The sequence below is a fragment of the Megalobrama amblycephala genome, linkage group LG11, assembly GCF_018812025.1.
Source record: "Megalobrama amblycephala isolate DHTTF-2021 linkage group LG11, ASM1881202v1, whole genome shotgun sequence".
NCBI lineage: Eukaryota > Metazoa > Chordata > Actinopteri > Cypriniformes > Xenocyprididae > Megalobrama > Megalobrama amblycephala.
This window is the reverse complement of record NC_063054.1, coordinates 10,735,101-10,755,052: the sequence shown is the minus strand read 5'-3', so window position 1 is coordinate 10,755,052 and position 19,952 is coordinate 10,735,101. Positions and strand designations below refer to the sequence as shown.

The window sequence follows — 19,952 nt, the reverse complement described above, 5'->3', positions numbered from 1 at the left end:
AGAATATGTGTATATTCAGTGCTTGTGTATAACTCTCAGTCAGGTTGCCGTAGGTCAGACGGACAGTGTGTGTTTTGTTCTGGAGCCCCCACAGATGATCAAAGGTGATGTCATGGTGAGACGTCTCTCTGTCTCTTACAAACACACACACACACAGCATGTGTAAAGGTTTGGCTATCCTTGTTAGGGATAGTGCCCAAATGTCCTCACTTATATAGGGAAATATAATGATGACAACCAGTGAGGACATTTTAGTTTTTGCACTAATCTTATGAAAACTGCACAATGTATCATCTTCATTTCTTCTTTCTCTGCAGATTGCGTGTTATCATAAAAATGTTCCTGTGAGGACTCATGAGACAGTGTTTCGTGTGCAGTTTCACACCGGCGCTCTGTCTGGAGACCAACTTTCCTTGCAGAAAGAAGACCTTGATCATGCCAACAAAGGTACACAAAGTGTTTTTGGTAAAAATCATCTCTCACAAAAGTGGCACAAAATTATTTAAAGAGATAAAAATCTAAGAAAGTATTTGCATTTGCAAATTTTATCTCGTTTGTAGCACACATAAACATTTCAAGACCAAACATTACGATTCAAAAGTCAAAATGGTCACCATTTATATTAGGTGCATTGTAATTATTGTGTTTATGTTGTATTACAAAACACTTTTGCTGCTATTGAGGTGGGATACAGGTATGGTACGGGACAGGTTTGGTGGTATGTTTAAGGTTAAAGGTGGGTTAAAGGGTAAGGTGTAATTACAGTATTTAAATACAGCTGTAATTACATACAGGCATTTTTTAAATATAAGTACAATGTAAAAACATGTATGTACAGAAATAAGTGCATTGCATGAAATGGTTATTTTATATGTTAGTACATGCTACAAACATAAAGACACTTAGATACATTGTTCAAACTGATGACTTTTACTGTAAATCTGGTTGACAATTGTTATTGGAAAATGTTCATAGTTAGTTTAAAGATGACTCTGAGAAAAGCTTTAAGCAGCAGTGTTTTGCAGACGCTATTTGATTTGATATTTTTTATCTAATGTATTCCATACCGGTTGTGGCAAACATATGTTTGTACTTCATCAGGGATTGACATTAACTTTTTTGCTCCCCAGTCACTGTGGCTAGTGGTTTTCCAAAGTTACTAGCCATTTAGCATTTTCACTGGCCACAATTTTGACATCAATACCATAGGGGAAAACTGCCATAAAGATATTTTTAATATCATCTCATAATTTGGCAGCAGGTTTATTAGGCTGCTGTCACTTTAAGACCTGACGTTTTCTTTCTTAACTGTTTACGTTCACTTAAAACATAACTGACTGTGTTTACGTGAATACTCACCAAGACCGGCATTTTGTCATTATTTTGTCTTTATTTGAGTTTTTAAGCACAATAAGCAGTAAAAATGAACTCAATTTAGTACTGAGAGGCACCTTCACGTGTGCACACTTTGAGTGTGAGCACAAAATCTGCGGGAATGAGTAAAATTCTGCACAATTTGCACAATCCCACGGCGAAATTTAAGCCCTGTAACACCAACAATATTCATCTGGAGCAAATGAAACGAGTGAGTGAGGGGAGGAGGGTTTGCGCTGTCGGAGAGATGAGAGAGAAAGAGCAGCTGGTATTGTGTCTCTGTTCTGAGGAAAATGAGTATTGGAAGTTTCGGTATCGATATGTATTGAAAAATCAATATTTTTGACACTACATTGTACAAATGCCTTTTTTTAAAAGACTTCAGTTGAAAAATAAATATATTATATATACAATTTAACCCACCAAATTGCCTAGTAGGAGTGACTGCTTTACACACCACTGCTGAAATACACCCGGGTTGGCGGGTGTCAATGTCAAGCCCTGTACTTCATTATTTTGAATGCAGATTGGTGTTTCCTGTTGTGTGAGTGAGTGCGTGACTGAGCATGTGAGCATGCCGAATGTTTTTGGTAAATAATGACAGGCAAGATGTATGGTGGCCCAAGCAGATCTGAGAAAGAGTCAGACAGCTTAACTCTTTACACAAACACTTCTGTAATTCCGGTCCTTACTCAATGGGAAACCTTACACAATCAAGACATCTGTAATGTGGATGGACAGAAGCGAAAACAGTCACATGGTTGTGGCAAGTATGCTTACGAGTCACATATACATCAACTATCATTGAACTCATGTGTGTTGATGTTCCCACATTGCTGTGTGGCGTAGTTTTTTCCATCCCTTTCAATCCTTTCAGTCATCATTTGCTTTTGTCTCCATTCAAGATCCAAGATTCCCTGAGGACGGTGAGGTGGAGGTGATCTTTTCAGAAATTGCGGAGAGAGATCCATTCCTTGCTTCAGGTATCCTCACATTTCTCTGTAATGGAAGATGTTTTATAGGTCTTTGTGAATTTGTATTATCCAATATGGCTGGTTTAGGAATTAAAGGGATAGTTCATTCAATAATGAAAATTTGGTCATCATTTACTCACTCTCCAGTTGTTCCAAACCTGAATTAATTACTTTCTTCTGTTGAACACAGAAGAAGATATTTTGAAGAATATGGGTAACCAAACAGTTGTGGGGCACCACTGACTTCCATAGTATGGAGAAAAAAAAATACTATAGAAGTCAATGGTCATCAACTGTTTGGTTACCAACGTTCTTCAAAATTTCTTCTTTTGTGTTCAACAGAAGAAAGTAATTAATTCAGGTTTGGAACAACTTGAGAGTGAGTAAATGATGACCTAATTTTCATTTTTGGGTGAACTATCCCTTTAACAAATTTAGTTATAAATGATCACACTGTGTTTCTCTATTTCAAGACTGTGGCTCTAGGAGGAACAGTTCAGCCGTTGTCATTGAAAAAGACTCTCTGGATTCACTACAGGATCAATGGGACTTCAGTGAAAATTTAACAGCAGCAGGTAATACTGAACACCTCAAGTTCTTCATAAGGTCTAGAAAAGAACTCTTAGTTTTCCAATGCATGATTCCGATATCTAGACTTCTATCCAAACTTCTGTATACACAGGAAAAGCAAGACTTGTTGTCACATATGTTCAAAAGTTTGGGGTCAGTAAGATTTTTTTTTATTTTTTTTATATACTTTTATTCAGCAAGGATTAATTAAATTCAAACATGACCGTAAAGACATTTATAATTTTACAAAAGATTTTGTACATTTACAAAAGCCCTTTTGAACATTGTATTCATCAAAGAATCCTGAAAAAAAGCATCACAGTTTCCACAAAAATATTAAGCAGCACAACTGATTTCAACATTGATAATAATCGCAAATGTTTCTTGAGCATCAAATCAACATATTAGAATGATTTCTGAAGGATCATGTGACACTGAAGACTGGAGTAATGATGCTGAAAATTCAGATTTGATCACAGGAATAAATTACATTTTAAAATACATTAAAATAGAAAACATTTATTTTTAAATTGTAATTTTCACAAGATTACTGTTTTACTGTATTTGTGATCAAATAAATGCAGCCTTGGTGATCAGAAGAGACTTATTTAAAAAACATTAAGACCCCAAACTTTTGAAAGGTAGTGTAATTCAGCAAATATATTGAAATGTGAAGTGCTTTATGAAGATAAAATGTTATTGGTAATTTAATTGCGTTTCAGAAATATTGAAACAGTAAGGCAGTTATGAAGCACAAAAGTAAAAAAAAAAAAAAAAAAAAAAAAAAAAAAATATATATATATATATATATATATATAATCTAAGTGGGTTTTGAGTGAAATGAAAACAAGCATTGTTGTAAAAGAATGAGCGGTCGACTGATATTTGGTATTTTTTAAATATCGGCATCGGCTGATACATTTTTCTGTTTGGCCAATGTGTTTTGGAAGCGAAAACCAATATCGACCACTAAATAATCATTAACACAACATTTCATATATACTGAGATCTAGCCCTTGTGACAACTACACAGCAAAAGAGAGTTAAACACAGCAAAATCAGAATTAAAGTTAATGAGATAATTAAGTGATTAATTAAGTGATGATTGAGCATTAGTGATGAACACCTGCTGTTAACAAGCAGAATCACTGAAGAGAAACACAAGAACTACAACTGACTTCCAGCCACAGCCTAAGATGAACTCAACTGAATATAAATCTCTCAAGATCTGATTAGTTACACAACTCCACAAACAGCATATTATCTCATTAACTTTAACTGTGCTTCAGTGTTATTTTAAGTCTATATAGAGAGGGACCATATGTTCTCTGAGCAGAGTTGATTTAACTTAAGTTTATTCACACAATAATTCACTCAAACTATTGGTCCGCTAAGGAAAATAACAAGGGAAAAGTTCTGCTAATCAGCAAAGTGATTATAATTATTAGTCAAAAAGGCCAAATATTGGACGATTATCACTGTACAATGATTTGTTGTACGTTCATTTTTTAAATCCATCACATCTCTCTTTCTTTTTTGCTCATGTTATGAATCATCATGAATCACAGTTGTTTTAACTTTTGTGACACATCACATCTCTTTTGTTTTCTGGAGTGTTGTAGAGTTTCAAACTGAGTCTGTATACACTTTATTAACATCCTACAAGCGCACTAAATCTGGCTTTGGATTCACTAATTTGGGACATGTTTTCATTGTACTTCATAGGCCTCTTGTGGGACTTCCATGGTGAAACCATGGGATTGTGGGTATTTATTTTAGGAGAGGAAAACAAAAGCATGAATGCACATGTAAGCAGTGTTTATGTCAGGATGCAAAGAATAGTTTTCTCAGACATGAAGTCTCTGTAATGGTCTAGTAATTGTGAAGTTACGGTCTGCTACAGGAAACATGCTTTAACTGTACTACCGTTATTAAGTCTGGGCACTGTTCGCTGAGGTTAATTGGAACATATGAGGCTGTGCGGGACTGTTCAGGGTGGGTGGAAAAGCTTAACCCCCTATACAATAATAGTAAAATTCTTGTATTTGACCCCAATCTAATCTTGTTTGGTCTGAGGCCTCCAGACCATAATGACCTGCCAGTTACCATAGTACCGCCACAGTGCGCCATGCTATTGCCTTTCCCTTGAGGGTTTGTAATTACTGTAAATGTTAACGTTGCTGCACTAAATGAACTGTAGTAATAGAGAGCTGCTCAAAGTATATGATGTTTTGTCCAGAAGAGCGAGTCAGAATATCAAAGCAGTGGGATGGAGCTCAGACATAACAGACCCAAATGACTCGTGTTATTCAAGGGCCAGTATGTAGGGTATGGGCTAACATTTACTGCCAGTTTTTAATTTGTCTTCTAGACAAAGAGAAATAAAGCAGAGAAGAAAATAATACGCTGTGATATATTATTGACAGCAAGCATAATGGTATTGGATTATTCTATGTAAAAAGGTGATATATAAAATATATAGATTTTTTAAATATTTAATTAATCTAATCATACAAATGATGTTTATAAATTTTACAGGATAAATTAATAATCTTAATAGATATAATTATGCCTTCTGAAAGGAAACAGATTTAACAGTAATGGGGTTGATAATTGTACATTTCAATTTGATATTGTCCATTCGCAAAGACCCACCCCCTTTAGTTACTGTTGCTTTGTCCGACAAGCCATGCCGCTCTCACGCCACACATCATGTTCTCATGCAGCAAAAAATACATCGTGGAGCAAAGAAGACACAACACTTCGACAGACAAGACAGGACAAGTTACTTTTGATATGAAACAAAGTCTTAAATTTTGTAATTTTTAAAGAAATTTAAACAAATACCATTCTGTGGCTCTTTAATGTGTCGTGACAGATCGCTGTAATGTCTTGGTTCAAGCTGCTCGTGAACCGATCATGTCTTCCTACTAGTTAATTTATAGCATCAAGTAAACATGAATGAACATCAGAAGGAATGCTGTTTCTACCGAGAAAAGATGTCAGTACACATACATTTTTAAGGTTAAGCAAAGACTAGAATAACATCATAGACGCTTCACTCATATTGTTTTGAATGGGAGAAAGTGCAACACACAATATGGCGGAATAAGTCCCGCGTTCTAAATAAGAGCCAATCGCCGGTTGGTAAAGTCATCGCGTCACTGCAGCAGCCGTTAGGCACATTAGCTCGATCCAGCCTGAAAAATGGCATTTTTTGTCATGATTCTAGCGTTTAGAAACAAAATTTACGAGACAGTTGTTGTTAGATTTCATTGGTGATTTCAAATATGAAATTTAATCGAAAGCTTGGTGAACAGCTTTGGAGAATTTGATGTTTCCCCATTCAAAGAGATAGGAGCTGCACTTGCTTGCCCAAGAGGCGTTTCTAAGGTGGTCGCCGAGTGAAATGACTTGTCTTAAAGGGACTTTGGCTCAAGTCCACCTACATTAATTTTCTGACTCTCCTGACTGACTTTGTCAGACATAAGAGCGGATTCTGCATTATGATTGGTTAGATCACCTGTCAATCAAACTCCAGGCAAAGGGTCAATTACAAGCTCAAGATTGTGAAACTACAGTGTGCTTTTTAGAAAGCTATTTCAAAGTTGATATTTTTACAAATATCCACTTTTCAGTTATTAGATGGTTACTATAAAAAATCATGATAATAAAGTTGATATTTTATTGTAATATATAAAATAAAATTGTTCTGGAAGACTTAATGTCTAACGGCTAAATGTGAGAGATGATTTTATTGGCAGTATTATTTTATGGCATTATAACAAAGTTTTTATTTTGGGCATAGTTGGTTACTTTAAATTGGAAAAACTTTGTGATAACAGGGTTGATACAATTTGAAATAAGCCTTTATTTCAGTATAAATCATTTACTTTACAAGCCAACAATGTCAATTAAGTAAAAAATGTAAAAATATCCCTATTCCTCAAAAATAAAGAAAGATTTAAAGGTGCTCTAGAACGTTCTTTCACAAGATGTAATATAAGTCTAAGGTGTCCCCTTAATGTGTCTGTGAAGTTTCAGCTCAAAATACCCCATAGATTTTTTTTATTAATTTTTTTAACTGCCTATTTTGGGGCATCATTAACTATGCACCGATTCAGGCTGCGGCCCCTTTAAATCTCTCGCTCCCTGCCCTCCCGAGCTCTCGACTATAAAACAGTGCATAAACAAAGTTCACACAGCTAATATAATCCTCAAATGGATCTTTACAAGATGTTCGTCATGCATGCTGCATGCATGCGTCGGATCATGTGAGTATAGTATTTATTTGGATGTTTACATTTGATTCTGAATGAGTTTGAGGCTGTGCTCCGTGGCTAAAGCTAACATTACACACTGTTGGAGAGATTTATAAAGAATGAAGTTGTGTTTATGAATTATACAGACTGCAAGTGTTTAAAAATGAAAATAGCAACGGCTCTTGTCTCCGTGAATACAGTAATAAACGATGGTAACTTTAACCACATTTAACAGTACATTAGCAACATGCTAACGAAACATTTATAAAGACAACTTACAAATATCACTAAAAATGTCATGTAATCATGGATCATGTCAGTTATTATTGCTCCATCTGCCATTTTTCGCTATTGTCCTTGCTTGCTTACCTAGTCTGATGATTCAGCTGTGCACAGATCCAGACGTTAATACTGTCTGCCCTTGTCTAATGCCTTGAACATGAGCTGGTATATGCAAATATTGTGGGCGTACATATTAATGATTAATGATGAGATTTACACAAGAAGGAGGAAACAATGGTGTTTGAGCCTCACTGTATGTCATTTCCATGTACTGAACTCTTGTTATTCAACTATGCCAAGGTAAATTCAATTTTTGATTCTAGGGCACCTTTAAGGCTAAAAATTATGGGAACTATATGATAAACTACTGTTCAAAAGTTAGGGTCTCTAAGACATTTTAATGTTTTTGAAAAACACAAAAACAATTAATAATTTTGTAAAATATTACAATTTAAAATAACTGTTTTTTAATTTTAATATATTTATAAATGTAATATATTTAATATTTTATATATGTAAAATGTAATTTATTCGTGTGACCAAAGCTGAATTTTCAGCATCATTACTCCAGTCTTCAGTGTCACATGATCCTTCAGAAATCATTCTGATATGCTGATTTGGTGCTGAAGAAACATTTCCGATTATTATCCATGTTGAAAACTATGGAGCCCCACACATGACATGCAGAAAAAAATAGTGCGCACAATTGACTAATTTGTTCCACTGATTTACTATATTGTGTGCACAATGTACTAATTTGTTCCCTCTATTTGCTAAATTGTGTGCACGATTTATAGATCAAGGGAATGAATTAGTTAATCATGCGCAAAATTTTGTAAATCAAGGGAACGAATTACTAAATCGTGCACACAATTTACTTTTTTCCTTGCATGTCATTTGCGGGAAAACAGTTGTGCTGCTTAATATTTGTGTGAAAACGTAATGCTTTTTTTCCCAGAAGTTCAAAGTTAAACGTTTATATAAAATAGAAATCTTCTGTAACATTTTGTTGTATTTATTGCCACTTTTGGTCAATTTATTTCATCCTTGCTTTTCTTAAAAAAATGTAAAAAAACTCACTGACCCAAAACTTTTGAACAGTACTGTATAGAGTAACATAACAAAATTCAAGGTGGCTGGCACATCTTACCCCACCTTCCCAAATACACAATATTGAGTTTTGCAGACGTAACTGCTTCAGGGAGCGGAACATAGTGAGTGTTTAACTTTATGAAAATGAACTTTGTACTCCTTGTCCAGTTAAAGTTCAGTGATCAGGGAACTAGTAAGTTACTCTTGTTATGGTGGCCCTTTGTTTTGTTTTGTTTTTGTCTATACAGAGTCTAGTGTTTCAGATAGCAAAATGTTGGACTATGCACAAAAATTGGAAATTCCAGGGCCGGATATTTAAAGACTGGGAGTTTCTGTTCACAACTGTAAAAAATCAATCCCAACAGCTTAATGTGCGTGTGTCATATGGGACTGAGGCTTGATGCACATCTGGTTGTGTGATTCCGTCCCAAGCAGCCGTGTAATTTAGAGATACCTCATGGTTGGAGCACAAACAGCCTTTACAATTTACAATACATAAGCTCAAATATAGAATTACACACGCTCACTAACACACACTTACGTCTGTAATTATTGCCAGTCGCAGCGACAAACAGTCTGAAGGAATGCTACTGCCAGCCGACCAAAGTTTCATGCTGTTTTTTCTCTCTCCTGTTATCTTTCTTTTGCTTTCTTTCAATCTCCCTTTCATCATTTTGTGTTTCTTTTTACCTGGCACTCTTGTTCTTTAGTACATCAATATCTCCCTTATCTCTCTCCTTCTCTCTGTGTCTCTGCACTCCATCTCTCCACCCACACATAACTCCGCCCTTCTGTTTACATTCCCCACTCCATATTTGGAAGGCTCAAGGTCCTCCGAGCGTCCGTGCGCACTCTACAACAAGCATATGTGTGTGTGTACAGCTGTGTTCCGAGGAGCATTGGCTGGTTCAAGCGGAATAATGCTTCCCAAGCCAGGATTTTCCCGTACACCCAGGAGGGGCACCTGAAAGGGGTTACCTGTGTGTGGAGGTGGAGAGAGAGAGACGGGGAGAGCGAGCAGCACTGTAAGAGAAAAGGGAGGAGGGAAAACAGGGGAAAGGGAGGAAAAAGATTGACTGAGAGAAAGAAAAAGAAGAAGAGGAAAGAAAAGGAGACCCAGGGGAGCTGTTATCACCTTATGGGAAAGAATGCAAGCTGCCTGTCTGTTTAAAACTGCATGAGGCGAGAAGGACAGAAAGACAGGGCATGCAGGACTAAATGGGAACAGTCGCTTGCAGGATAAACACGGTCAGGACTGCTTGCCTTTTCCCCCCTTTCTTTATTCATTCAAGAAATATAGTTTGTTTTTCTTTTTTTTGTATATTGTATAAACGCTCTCTCTTTTCACTTGTGTCTCTTTCTCTTGCTCTTTGTGATAGTTTCCATGGTCAAAGTCATCTGTTGTCCTCTCAGATACCTTTGGGGTCTGATTCGAGAGGATGTTTCTGGAAAGCATTAGGTTTGTGCCGCTCCGTGCATTTTTGAAGTGGTGCGAGGTGGTGGGATACACTTTCAACAGCAAGACGGCTGATTTATTCTGTGAGCTGTTGAAAGCTCTTGTGATAGACGAACGCAGTTGTGCTTCATTTATCAGGAAAAGTTGTCACTTTTGAAGTACTTTTGAGAGTTTTTGGTTTTGCTTTTGAAAAACACTGATAAAACATGTGCAGAATATTAAGAAATATGACTAAGAAATGACTTTTTGTTAAATGCAAGGTCATATTGAAAGTCAAAGTCAAGTTTGTTGTGTTGATCCATTGGTCTGTTTGAGGCATTGAGCGAGTTTGTTTTGATCAAGTGGTCTGTTAAATATTTATTTTAGAATATGATAAAGTTTGTATGATAGTATGGTGACTGTTGAATCTCAGTTGTTGGGTGTGTGTGTTTGTGTGTGAGAGATTTGCCAGCTGTGGCATTTTATCATGCATGCCTGGTATTTGGATTTCAGCCTCTTGAGACTAGAGAAGCTTTACTGGTTTAGTTAAAAAGAGTCTGTTTTTCACCAGTTGACATACTGACCAGTTTTGCCATTGTCTGAACAGTCTAGGTGCCTTTCACTACTACATATTGAAGTACAGTGTACTTAATGTATTCATGTTGTATTGAAGAACACTTTTGCTACTATTTAGGTGGGATATGGGTATGGTACGGGGCACACTCTAAAAAATAAAACATTGGTTCAACAAAAAAAAAATGTTAACGTTTTCCACTAGAATTTTTAACTTAAGCCAATTGGGAGAATTACATTAATTCAAAGCAATATTTTGAGTTGATCCAACATAATGTTTTAAGTAAGGTGAAGACGCTTTTTGGACACAATAAAACACATTTCTAAGTAACATGAACTTACCAAGCACCGCTTGTCACCATGATGGTAAATCTCCAAAAACCCACATTAACAGAAACTCTACTAAATTAGCATAATAAATCACTAATTACTGCTAAATCTCCCTTACCATTAATCTTGTGCAAAAAACATTATATAACACTTAATTTTAGCATTTACTCTCCCTTTCAAGTGCCATGGGCAAAGCATGATGGGAAATATAAATCCCAGTCCAGTTTCACTTAACTTAAGTTCGTCTAAATTAAAAGAAGTGTTCATACAACTCAAAACAATGAAACACGTTTACACGTCATCAGGTTGTATTTTACATTAACAGAACTTAAAATTAAATACATTTTTGATGAACTGAAAATGTTAAACTATGACAAGTCATGATAGTATATCGAATCAATAGGCATAATTTGTGTGTCATCCAAGCTCAATAAAATAACAATTACAAGTAAAAAGTCTAACAGCATTTCAGAACTTGATTTTTTTATTTCACAACAATATATATATATATATAAGTAATGACTAAAGGTCCCCTGAATTAGTTTTTAGAGTGCAGGTTTGGTGGTCTAGTTAGGTTAAAGAGTTGATTTAAGTGGTAGGGTCGACAATGTAATTGCAGAAATTAATTACACTGTAAAAAAAGAATTGTTTGTTTAACTTAAAATAAGTTACCTGATTGCCTTAAAATTTTGAGTTCATTGAAATTAAAAATTTGAGTTAATACAATGAATTGATTTAATCAACAGAAACACAAAATATTATGTTATCTGTACCACTTTAATTATTTAAGTTGATTTAACAAAAGAAAAAATGTTGTGATAACCGAAATATTATAACGATAATATTTCTTTCAGGGTACAGATGTAATTACATACTGGTATTTTTAAATATAAGTACAATTTAAAAACGTGTGCACATTAAGTGCATTATATCAAATGATTAATTTAAATGTTAAGATTTAGGGTTTTTCATAAGGATTTTTCCATTGGTTTTAACTTATATTAGAAAATAAGCTCTGTGATCAACTAAAGTTTGTGATTCTTAAATGTTTTGTTAATGTGATCTTAACAGATGAACACAACTTTTATGAATTTTGAAGCCTAAATACAGTCGGCAGAAGTAAAAAGCTAAATGTAGGCTATAAACAAACTTCAGCATCACCATCACTAAGCTTCTGTCAACACTTTCAGTGTTTGTTTAAATGCATTTTGCCTGATAGTTTAAGTTGAGATGAGTTTACAAGAGCATTATTATAAAAACAACAAGGCTGTGGAAGCGGACTAGTGAGTAAGTGAGTTTATCTGTTCGGCTGATGACTTTTAATGTCTACGACAACCTCTTCAGTCCCATTGAGACACTTGTAAGCAAATGCCTTTTTCAAGACAAATAAAAGCTTTATCAAATCATGTGGCGGTATTACTGATGTATTTTATTTCGTAGAATAAAACATGAAAATATCTTGAGCTTGTGTTCACCACACACCTTATTTCAGGCATTTAACCAAAAACTCCTATTGACTTCAGGACGATGCAGCTGGTAGTGCTAAAATGCTAACTCTTTTCCTGGTTTTGGCCTATAAAAATACTTCATCCCTGCAGCACTCAATTGTCAAAATTGAGTGTGGCGTGATGCTAAATGTCGGTGTTTACGTGTGTTTGTACAGCCTGCATGTGTGATGCTGCCTTCTGGCTTCACGTTGAACAATAGATATGTGTTATCAGTCATGATCAATGCTGCGAGACTCTGAGTGTGTCGTGACACATGGATGCTATCTGCTGCGATCTGTGTTCAGCTGCCGCTGGCTGACTGATTTGTCTTTGCTAGAACACACACAATGGCCGCACAAAGACAAATCTAGGTCTGTGTATTTGTGTGATGACTAAGGTGTCTGCAACTCGCTAGAGACGTGTTAACATTACCACTGTACCCCAGACTATGACACACAGGTCTAAATGTAAATGAGGAGTGGGTGAAGATAAGTACTTCTGGCCTGACAAACGTGTTTAAAATGAAGTACATGCACACAGATCATGGATGCCAAATACAACTGGGAAAGTCTCTATAATTGCAAATGTAGCTGAAATCTTTTGCTTTTGCATAATGTTTCTTCCACACCAGTAGGTGTCATTGTAAAGTCATATAGGCCAGATACAATGGCTACCAAATATGCTAGTATTGTACAATTATGATGAATATAACAATTCAGTTTACAACACCTTCAATTTGAGTAAAACATAAGCAAAAACACATCTGATGTACATTATTTTTTGATGATTTTGTAGAAGTAAAAACCTTTCTGAATTTTTTTTATAGAAAAGGTACATTGCCCATCTTGCTCCGACCAAAGTGATTTGAATGCACATTACGTCATAATTATGACTTCCCAACTCATAAAAATCAAGTTCAAGAGGACTTGAATGCTTTATAGAGTGCCTCAGGGATGACGCATTTTTGTAGGCAAAATCCGGAAGCGAGTTAGCATTTTAGGACTTCCGGTTCCAACGCCGTCAAGTCTATGGGTTTTTGCTAAATCGCCTGAAATCGGTCTGTGGTTAACAAAGCCTCTAAATACTTTCACGTTTTGATCTATGACATAAAACACACCAGCTATAACCCATTTGTGATTTTTTTTTTAAACTTTTACTGTGTCTTAAAATCGGCAGTTGCTAACAAATTGCTAAAAGGGACTACTTCCTTTGGCGGGGACTTTAGACGTCATCATTAAAAACAGGACATTTGGACAGCATTTCTCATGAAAAAGTGGATAAGTATTCATACACCGCGCAGATCATAATCAGTGAGCATGTTTTTAAATAAAGTTGTTTTCTAAATAAAGTTTAAGGAAGCTTGGTGGTGACGACGTTGATCCGCGACCATGGTGTGCTGTAGTCCGTTTATAGCCTACTGTTAGCTTTTTATATCTGATGACTTTATTTAGGCTTCAAAATGTATAAATGTTGTGTTAACTTGTAAAGATTATCTTGATAGACAAAACGTGTAAGTGTCATAACCCTTTGTTAAACACAGAGCTTATTTTCTGCGATTTTCCAAAAGTCTATTGGAAAATGCATAGGCTTTCAACCGAGGGAACCCGTGCGCCGCTAACTTCCGGGTTGGCCTACAAAAACACGTCATCCCTGAGGTACTCTATAAGCGTCTTGAGGGATTTTTTCAAATCATAAAAAGCGTTTATGTTCAGCCCAAAGGGCACTGCGAACAGCAAAGGACACAAGTGTACATCGATATCAGGGTTGCCAGGTTTTCACAACAAAACCCACCCAATTGCTACTCAAAACTAGCCCAATCGCATAAAGATCTCTGTTTTGGTGGGGCTCCCCTGGTAAAATTCACATTCCAGGGACTAAATATCATGTTATTTGGGGTTGCTTCAACACCCGGACATGAAAAACAACCCACGGCAACAGTGTTAAAGTATCCCAATTCCGAGGGAAAACCGCAGACTTGGCAACACTGGTCAATATATAATTTTACAGAAAGTGAAATGCAAACGTAAATCACATAAACATTTAGAAGAAATCACATTTATGTTCGTATTGAAGATTGTAATAGTCACCAAGATTAGGGGTTATATATAATTAATCTAATATTATATATTTTAAATATTATTATAATATATTATTAATATAATAATTTATTTTAATATAATTTATTTTAAAGATATTATGTCTTCTAGAACTATATATGTTATATTTGCTGCCCAAAGTGTTTGTTTCATTATGTTGCAAGGCACTCAAAACAAATGTTGTCAATTGTAGGGAGTAGTGAACATTACGTAGGGTCACTGTGAATTGAAATGCAACTTTTTTTAATCCCGTAAATGTATATAGTGGTGCAGTGATGATGCATTTTTGTAGGCCAAAACCCAAAACGAATTAGCATTTTAGCACTTCAGGTTCCATCGTCCCAAAGTCAATGTGTTTTTTGAGTGGGTTAAATTGCTGAAATAAGGTCTGTGGTGAGCACAAGCTCGAAACACTTTCGTGTTTTATTCTATGACATAAAACACATCAGTATTACCCCACTCCTGTTTTTTTTTTAAGCTGTTATGTGTCTTGAAAAAGGTGGTTGCTAACAAGTGGCTAAATGGGACTGCAGAGGCTGTCGCGGACATTAAACGTCATCACGCCGAACAAGTAAACTCAATCCGCTTTTTCAGCCTTGTTGTGCTTATAATCATGCTCTTATAAACTATTCTAACTCAAACTTTAAGGGAAAATGCTTTTTAGATAAAAACTGAAAGTTGTCGGAAGCAATGGTGACGTTGAAGTCATGCAACCGTGGTGTAGTTTGTTTATAGCCTATGTTTAGCTTTTTACTTCTGCCGATTGTATTTAGGCTTCAAAATTCATAAAAGCTGTGTTCATTTGTGAAGATGTGTAAAATGTGTAAGTATCATAAACTTTTGTTGATCACAGATCTTGTTTTTTGCGATAATCCAAAAGCCTATGGAAAAATCCTGTTGGGTTTTTGTTGAGGGATCCAGTGTGATGCTAGCTTCCAGGTTGGCCTACAAATTTATGTCATCCCTGCATCACTCTTGTACTGATTCTTTTCATTCTTTCTTCCACAGCCAAGCCAAATGAAGGCACCCATTCTCTGAGCAGTGACTCTGGACTCTCCAGCTCCTCCCAGTGGACTGGAGGACAAGCCTCTGGCCTCACAATCAGCTACAGCTCTGAGGAGCATACCCAGCTCCACAGAGTTACTCCTGGGCCCAGAATGGAGGAGGAACAACCTTCTCTAGACATCCCGAGACATGACCCTATAGCCGGTCAAGCTGCATTTGATCATTCCAGACATTTAAACGGCGAAGCTCTGTTCATAGAGCGGGAGACAGACATTATAGATGATGACGACGACATCACCACCCCTAATGCTGCTGTTTCAGACTCTAAAGACACGCTGTCTTCAAAGGAATTATCTGATTTGTCTTCAGGTGAATGTCAGACCTCCATCCAATCAGATTATTGTCAAAGTAATGCTCCTCCTGCCACATTTAGAGATGATGTGAGTTCCTCAAACACGCTCATACACTCTATAGTACCTGCTGGATATCAGACACATATATGGGTGAAACAGCAGCAGTCGGTGTCGCAGTCCACCTCTAACACACACACTCCATCAGACAAACACAAGAAGGAGATGGAGCTCCACAGAGGTGCAAGCAAACCTTCATTACCAGACAACGGCTTTCCAGAGGCTCAGTCAGAGCCAGACAAGGACGATGAGTTTGCAACACTGGCTTTGGATGTAGATCAATCAATCGAACAGCTCAATCAGCTGATCCTGGACCTCGACCCTGACTTTGAGCCAATCCCTACACAAGCAAGGAGTCACATGACCCGCTCAGCCTCCCTTCACACCAATGGAAAGACGCACTCAGGTGAAAAGGCCAAATCCCACCAATCAGGTAAGAGCAAATCCTGATACATTCACCAATCCTAAATCCATTTATTGATTCCAGCTGACCAGCAGTCCACCAAAAACAGTTCAAGTTATATTTTAGCTTGCGATACTTCTGACACAAAGGATAAATTAATTTGCGACAGCTACTTTAGATGGTCTAGTGCAGTGTATGTTATATTTGTTTTTTTCTAAACAAACCAATAGCAGTCTGTCAGTTTATATCAGATACTTTAATTTTAATTGAAATAAATACTCAGCATTTCATTGTTATGGTTGTAAAATCAATTGAATATCTAATACAAAAGTAACTGTAAAGAGACATCATAACACATCCAACAAAATGGTGTTTATTTTATATACACTACATTTCAAAAGAAGATATATTTCATTAAATTGATCAAAAGTGACATTTAAAATATTACAAAAGATTTTTATTTCAAATAAATGCTGTTATTTTGAACTTTCTATTCATCAAATAATCATGGAAAAAGTAACTGTTTTCAACATTGATAATAATGAGAAGTTTTTTAAGCATCAAATCAACGTATTAGAATGATTTCTGAAGGATCATGTGTAATGATGCTGAAAACTTTAAATTGTAATATTATTTCACAATATTACTCCATTTATTGCATTTTTAATCAAATAAACACAACCTTGGTGAGCATAATAGACTCACTTTCAAATTCTTTCAAAAACATATAAAATTTTATAGACCCCGAACTTTTGAATGATACTGTGTATGTATGTAAGCATATATATTACCATCACATTTCAAATATATATGCATTTTTGTTGCTTTCAGTGGGATTTTTGCATGGTTCACTGGTTAATTTCTGAGCCTGCAGTCTAGTGACTTTGAATTGATGTTTCCATTGAGGTTTCTATTGGCAGGGGCCTAATTTATGTTAATAAATGCACACAAGTAACATACAATGGGTCTCTATGTGCAGCTCCTGACAGGTTTGCTAAAGAAAATAAAGTCCTGCCTTTCATTTCTCTCTCTCTCTCTCTCTCTCTCTCTCTCTCTCTCTCTCTCTCTCTCTCTCTGTGTGTGTGTGTGTGTGTGTGTGTGTGTGTGTAAGCGTGACTGTGTTTGAATATATAAACATCCAGGTCTAGTATGGAGTGCTTGCATCCTGTAATTGTGACCTCTGAGCTGCCTTTTTGTTTAAAATTTGACATAATCATATTTCTAGTGGTGTAATAAAACTGCCCTTGACAACTATTTAGTGACTTCCTAATAATGTTATATTGACTGCAGCTCTTTACCAAACACATCTGTGATGCAGTCTGCATGAACTCAATACTCTGGCTCCTTTGACCCTAAGCAGACTGAACGGGTCTTGTTGCTTTTGAAGTGTGTCCCCTGCCTTGCATGTGTCCCTTTTCTACTCTTTTATAAGATCCTAAGATCCTTTCGGCAGGATCAGCTCATGTCAGAGCAGCTCTGGCACCTGGAATGGAGAGTCCTTGAGTTGAGTGGTGAATTCATCCTGATGAACAGAAATCTATGCATGGTGTTATTATTACTGTAGTATGTCACCAGATATATGCCCTGAGGGGTGTGTGCGTGTGCGTGTGTGTGTGCGCGTGTGTGCGTGTGTGTGTGTGTGTGTGTGTGTGTGTGTGTGTGTGTTTGAATACACATGGTGTAAGGGCTGAGGAATGCTTTTGAAGCGAGCGTATCCTGACACACAAAACATGTTGTCTTTCCCCATCGTTGAGTCTTGAGGATTTTTACAGTGATAGTTAACAGAGCTTGTACTGCTGACCATTTGTAATCAATTATTACCATGTTTTATAGTCATTTTGTTTAAACCTGCAAATAATCAAAAAGTTTAGGATTAAAAAGATTCAATAACCAAGAAATGTTATGTAAAATGAATAAGAATTTTTAAGATTCTGGACTGTCACTTATGGAATAAGCAAATTTGCGTTATTGATCATGTGATTTTTTCTGTACAGACATTCAGATGTTTTTTGCTTCCACTGAAGCTCAAGATGCACTCTGGATTTCAAATAGTTCTGGAGAAAATTATGCATCAATTTTCATTTTCATACAGCGTTCATTTGGTGCTGTTTTTAAAGCAAAAGACAGAAATTAAAAATATATTTTATGAAATTGAACTTTTTCATAATACTGTTATGGGATAATACAATTCATATTGGAAATTGTTTAAAAAAAGTAAAACAGAAGCATTTTCATTAGCCTCGTAAAATCCACTTGTATATACACAATTTTATTTTGTATACAAAAAATCTCATGTATATATGCAGTTACCTATTTATTTAATAATAATTTAATACTTATTTAATATTTAATTAAATATGTATTTTTTTATTTTTTTATTTTTTTAATATTAATTAAATACTTATTTAATAATTATTTACTATCTATATTTAATATTTATGTATTTACTTATAAAACATATTTATTTATGTATGAAATGAATTTTATTTTATTTTAAAGTGTGGAATTGTGGAATGTATTTTATTACAAGTAAATGGCTCTTGTTTATGTAAGGTCATAAACTTCTCCTCATGGATCTTATCAAAACAAACATGCATCAGAATATGCTATTTTGGGTCATGCTGTTTAAAACACTTTAACTTTGTTTGATGTTGTTAGAAAATCTTGAATGAGAGTGAGATTTAAGGCTGAATGGCTGGTCACAGTCAAACTACCATTCAGAGGATATCAGTTATGAATGCCTACTAAATAACTCTCTTTCTGTGTCTCTCTCTGTGCAGGTTGGAGACAGAAACAGCTCAGTGATGTCTCTGAATACTCTGTGCTGCGGAGTACGGGTGGGGATCGAACCCAGAATATTCAGAGATTCGGCTTTGACACACAATCTCTGGTATAAATATACACATATTTATAAATATACACATATTTATACCTGCACAATTACCTCATAAATGTATAGCCTCAAAACGTAAAACATTACACATTTTAACTGGAAACTGATTAAATTGCTCACCAACCCTGTGCAAACTTCTGCCCAGTCAAATAAATACAAGTTAAACTTGTATTGAACCTGGAACATTCCTACAACAATACCTTGTGTGTTTTTGTCTGTTCCAGAGAGGTCTACATCACACTGACACTGTTGACTTTGGTGACCTCCCTCCAGAGATTGACAGCCCATTGTGGGTAGGCCTTAATCAAGTCCCGCCCACGCCAGCATTTCCTGTGACACCCCCCACTCCATATGGTAAGGCTGACACAGTGTTTGATGTTTGTTATGTGAGTTTGTGAGGCATGTGAAGCCTTTCACAGTCTTATTACCCTCTGCTCATGTAATCTTTTTTAATATGGTCTTTTTAAAGACATCATAGCAACCTCGTGTGGTCACTTATGAAAAATCCCATGGTATTTAGACATATAGTACTATAGTAATACCTTTACCATGATGATAATTTCTTTGAAATATCATGGTATATGATTATTACTATGGTATATATCATATCATATGACCTAATAATACAATGCAATTGTGCTTTCCAGCAAATAAGTTAAACAATATAAATAATTACATACACAGATACATTAAAACCTGTGAACTCTGCTCAGATGTAAAAGCAATAATAAAAATATATGCCTTCAAATGCAATTTAAAGGCATCC

At 35.8% G+C, this 19,952-nt stretch overlaps 1 protein-coding gene and 1 long non-coding RNA gene across 5 annotated transcripts in view; one reads left to right on the top strand and one right to left on the bottom strand.

Annotated features, from left to right (window-relative positions):
• Positions 1-19,952, top strand: part of si:ch211-191a24.3 (tensin-3) — a 61,523-nt gene that overhangs the window by 14,920 nt on the left and 26,651 nt on the right. For all 4 annotated transcript variants that reach the window (XM_048208634.1, XM_048208633.1, XM_048208635.1 and 1 more), the window contains 7 exons: positions 40-115; positions 318-447; positions 2,280-2,357; positions 2,822-2,923; positions 15,484-16,323; positions 19,074-19,183; positions 19,411-19,540. In XM_048208634.1, the coding sequence (XP_048064591.1) occupies positions 40-115; positions 318-447; positions 2,280-2,357; positions 2,822-2,923; positions 15,484-16,323; positions 19,074-19,183; positions 19,411-19,540 (1,466 nt within the window). The remainder of the gene's footprint in view (positions 1-39; positions 116-317; positions 448-2,279; positions 2,358-2,821; positions 2,924-15,483; positions 16,324-19,073; positions 19,184-19,410; positions 19,541-19,952) is intronic.
• On the bottom strand, positions 1,987-9,233 carry LOC125279137. The gene is made up of 2 exons (XR_007187320.1): positions 9,096-9,233; positions 1,987-2,373 (listed from the first exon to the last, which is right to left on the bottom strand). It is a non-coding gene; the product is annotated as an uncharacterized LOC125279137 (long non-coding RNA).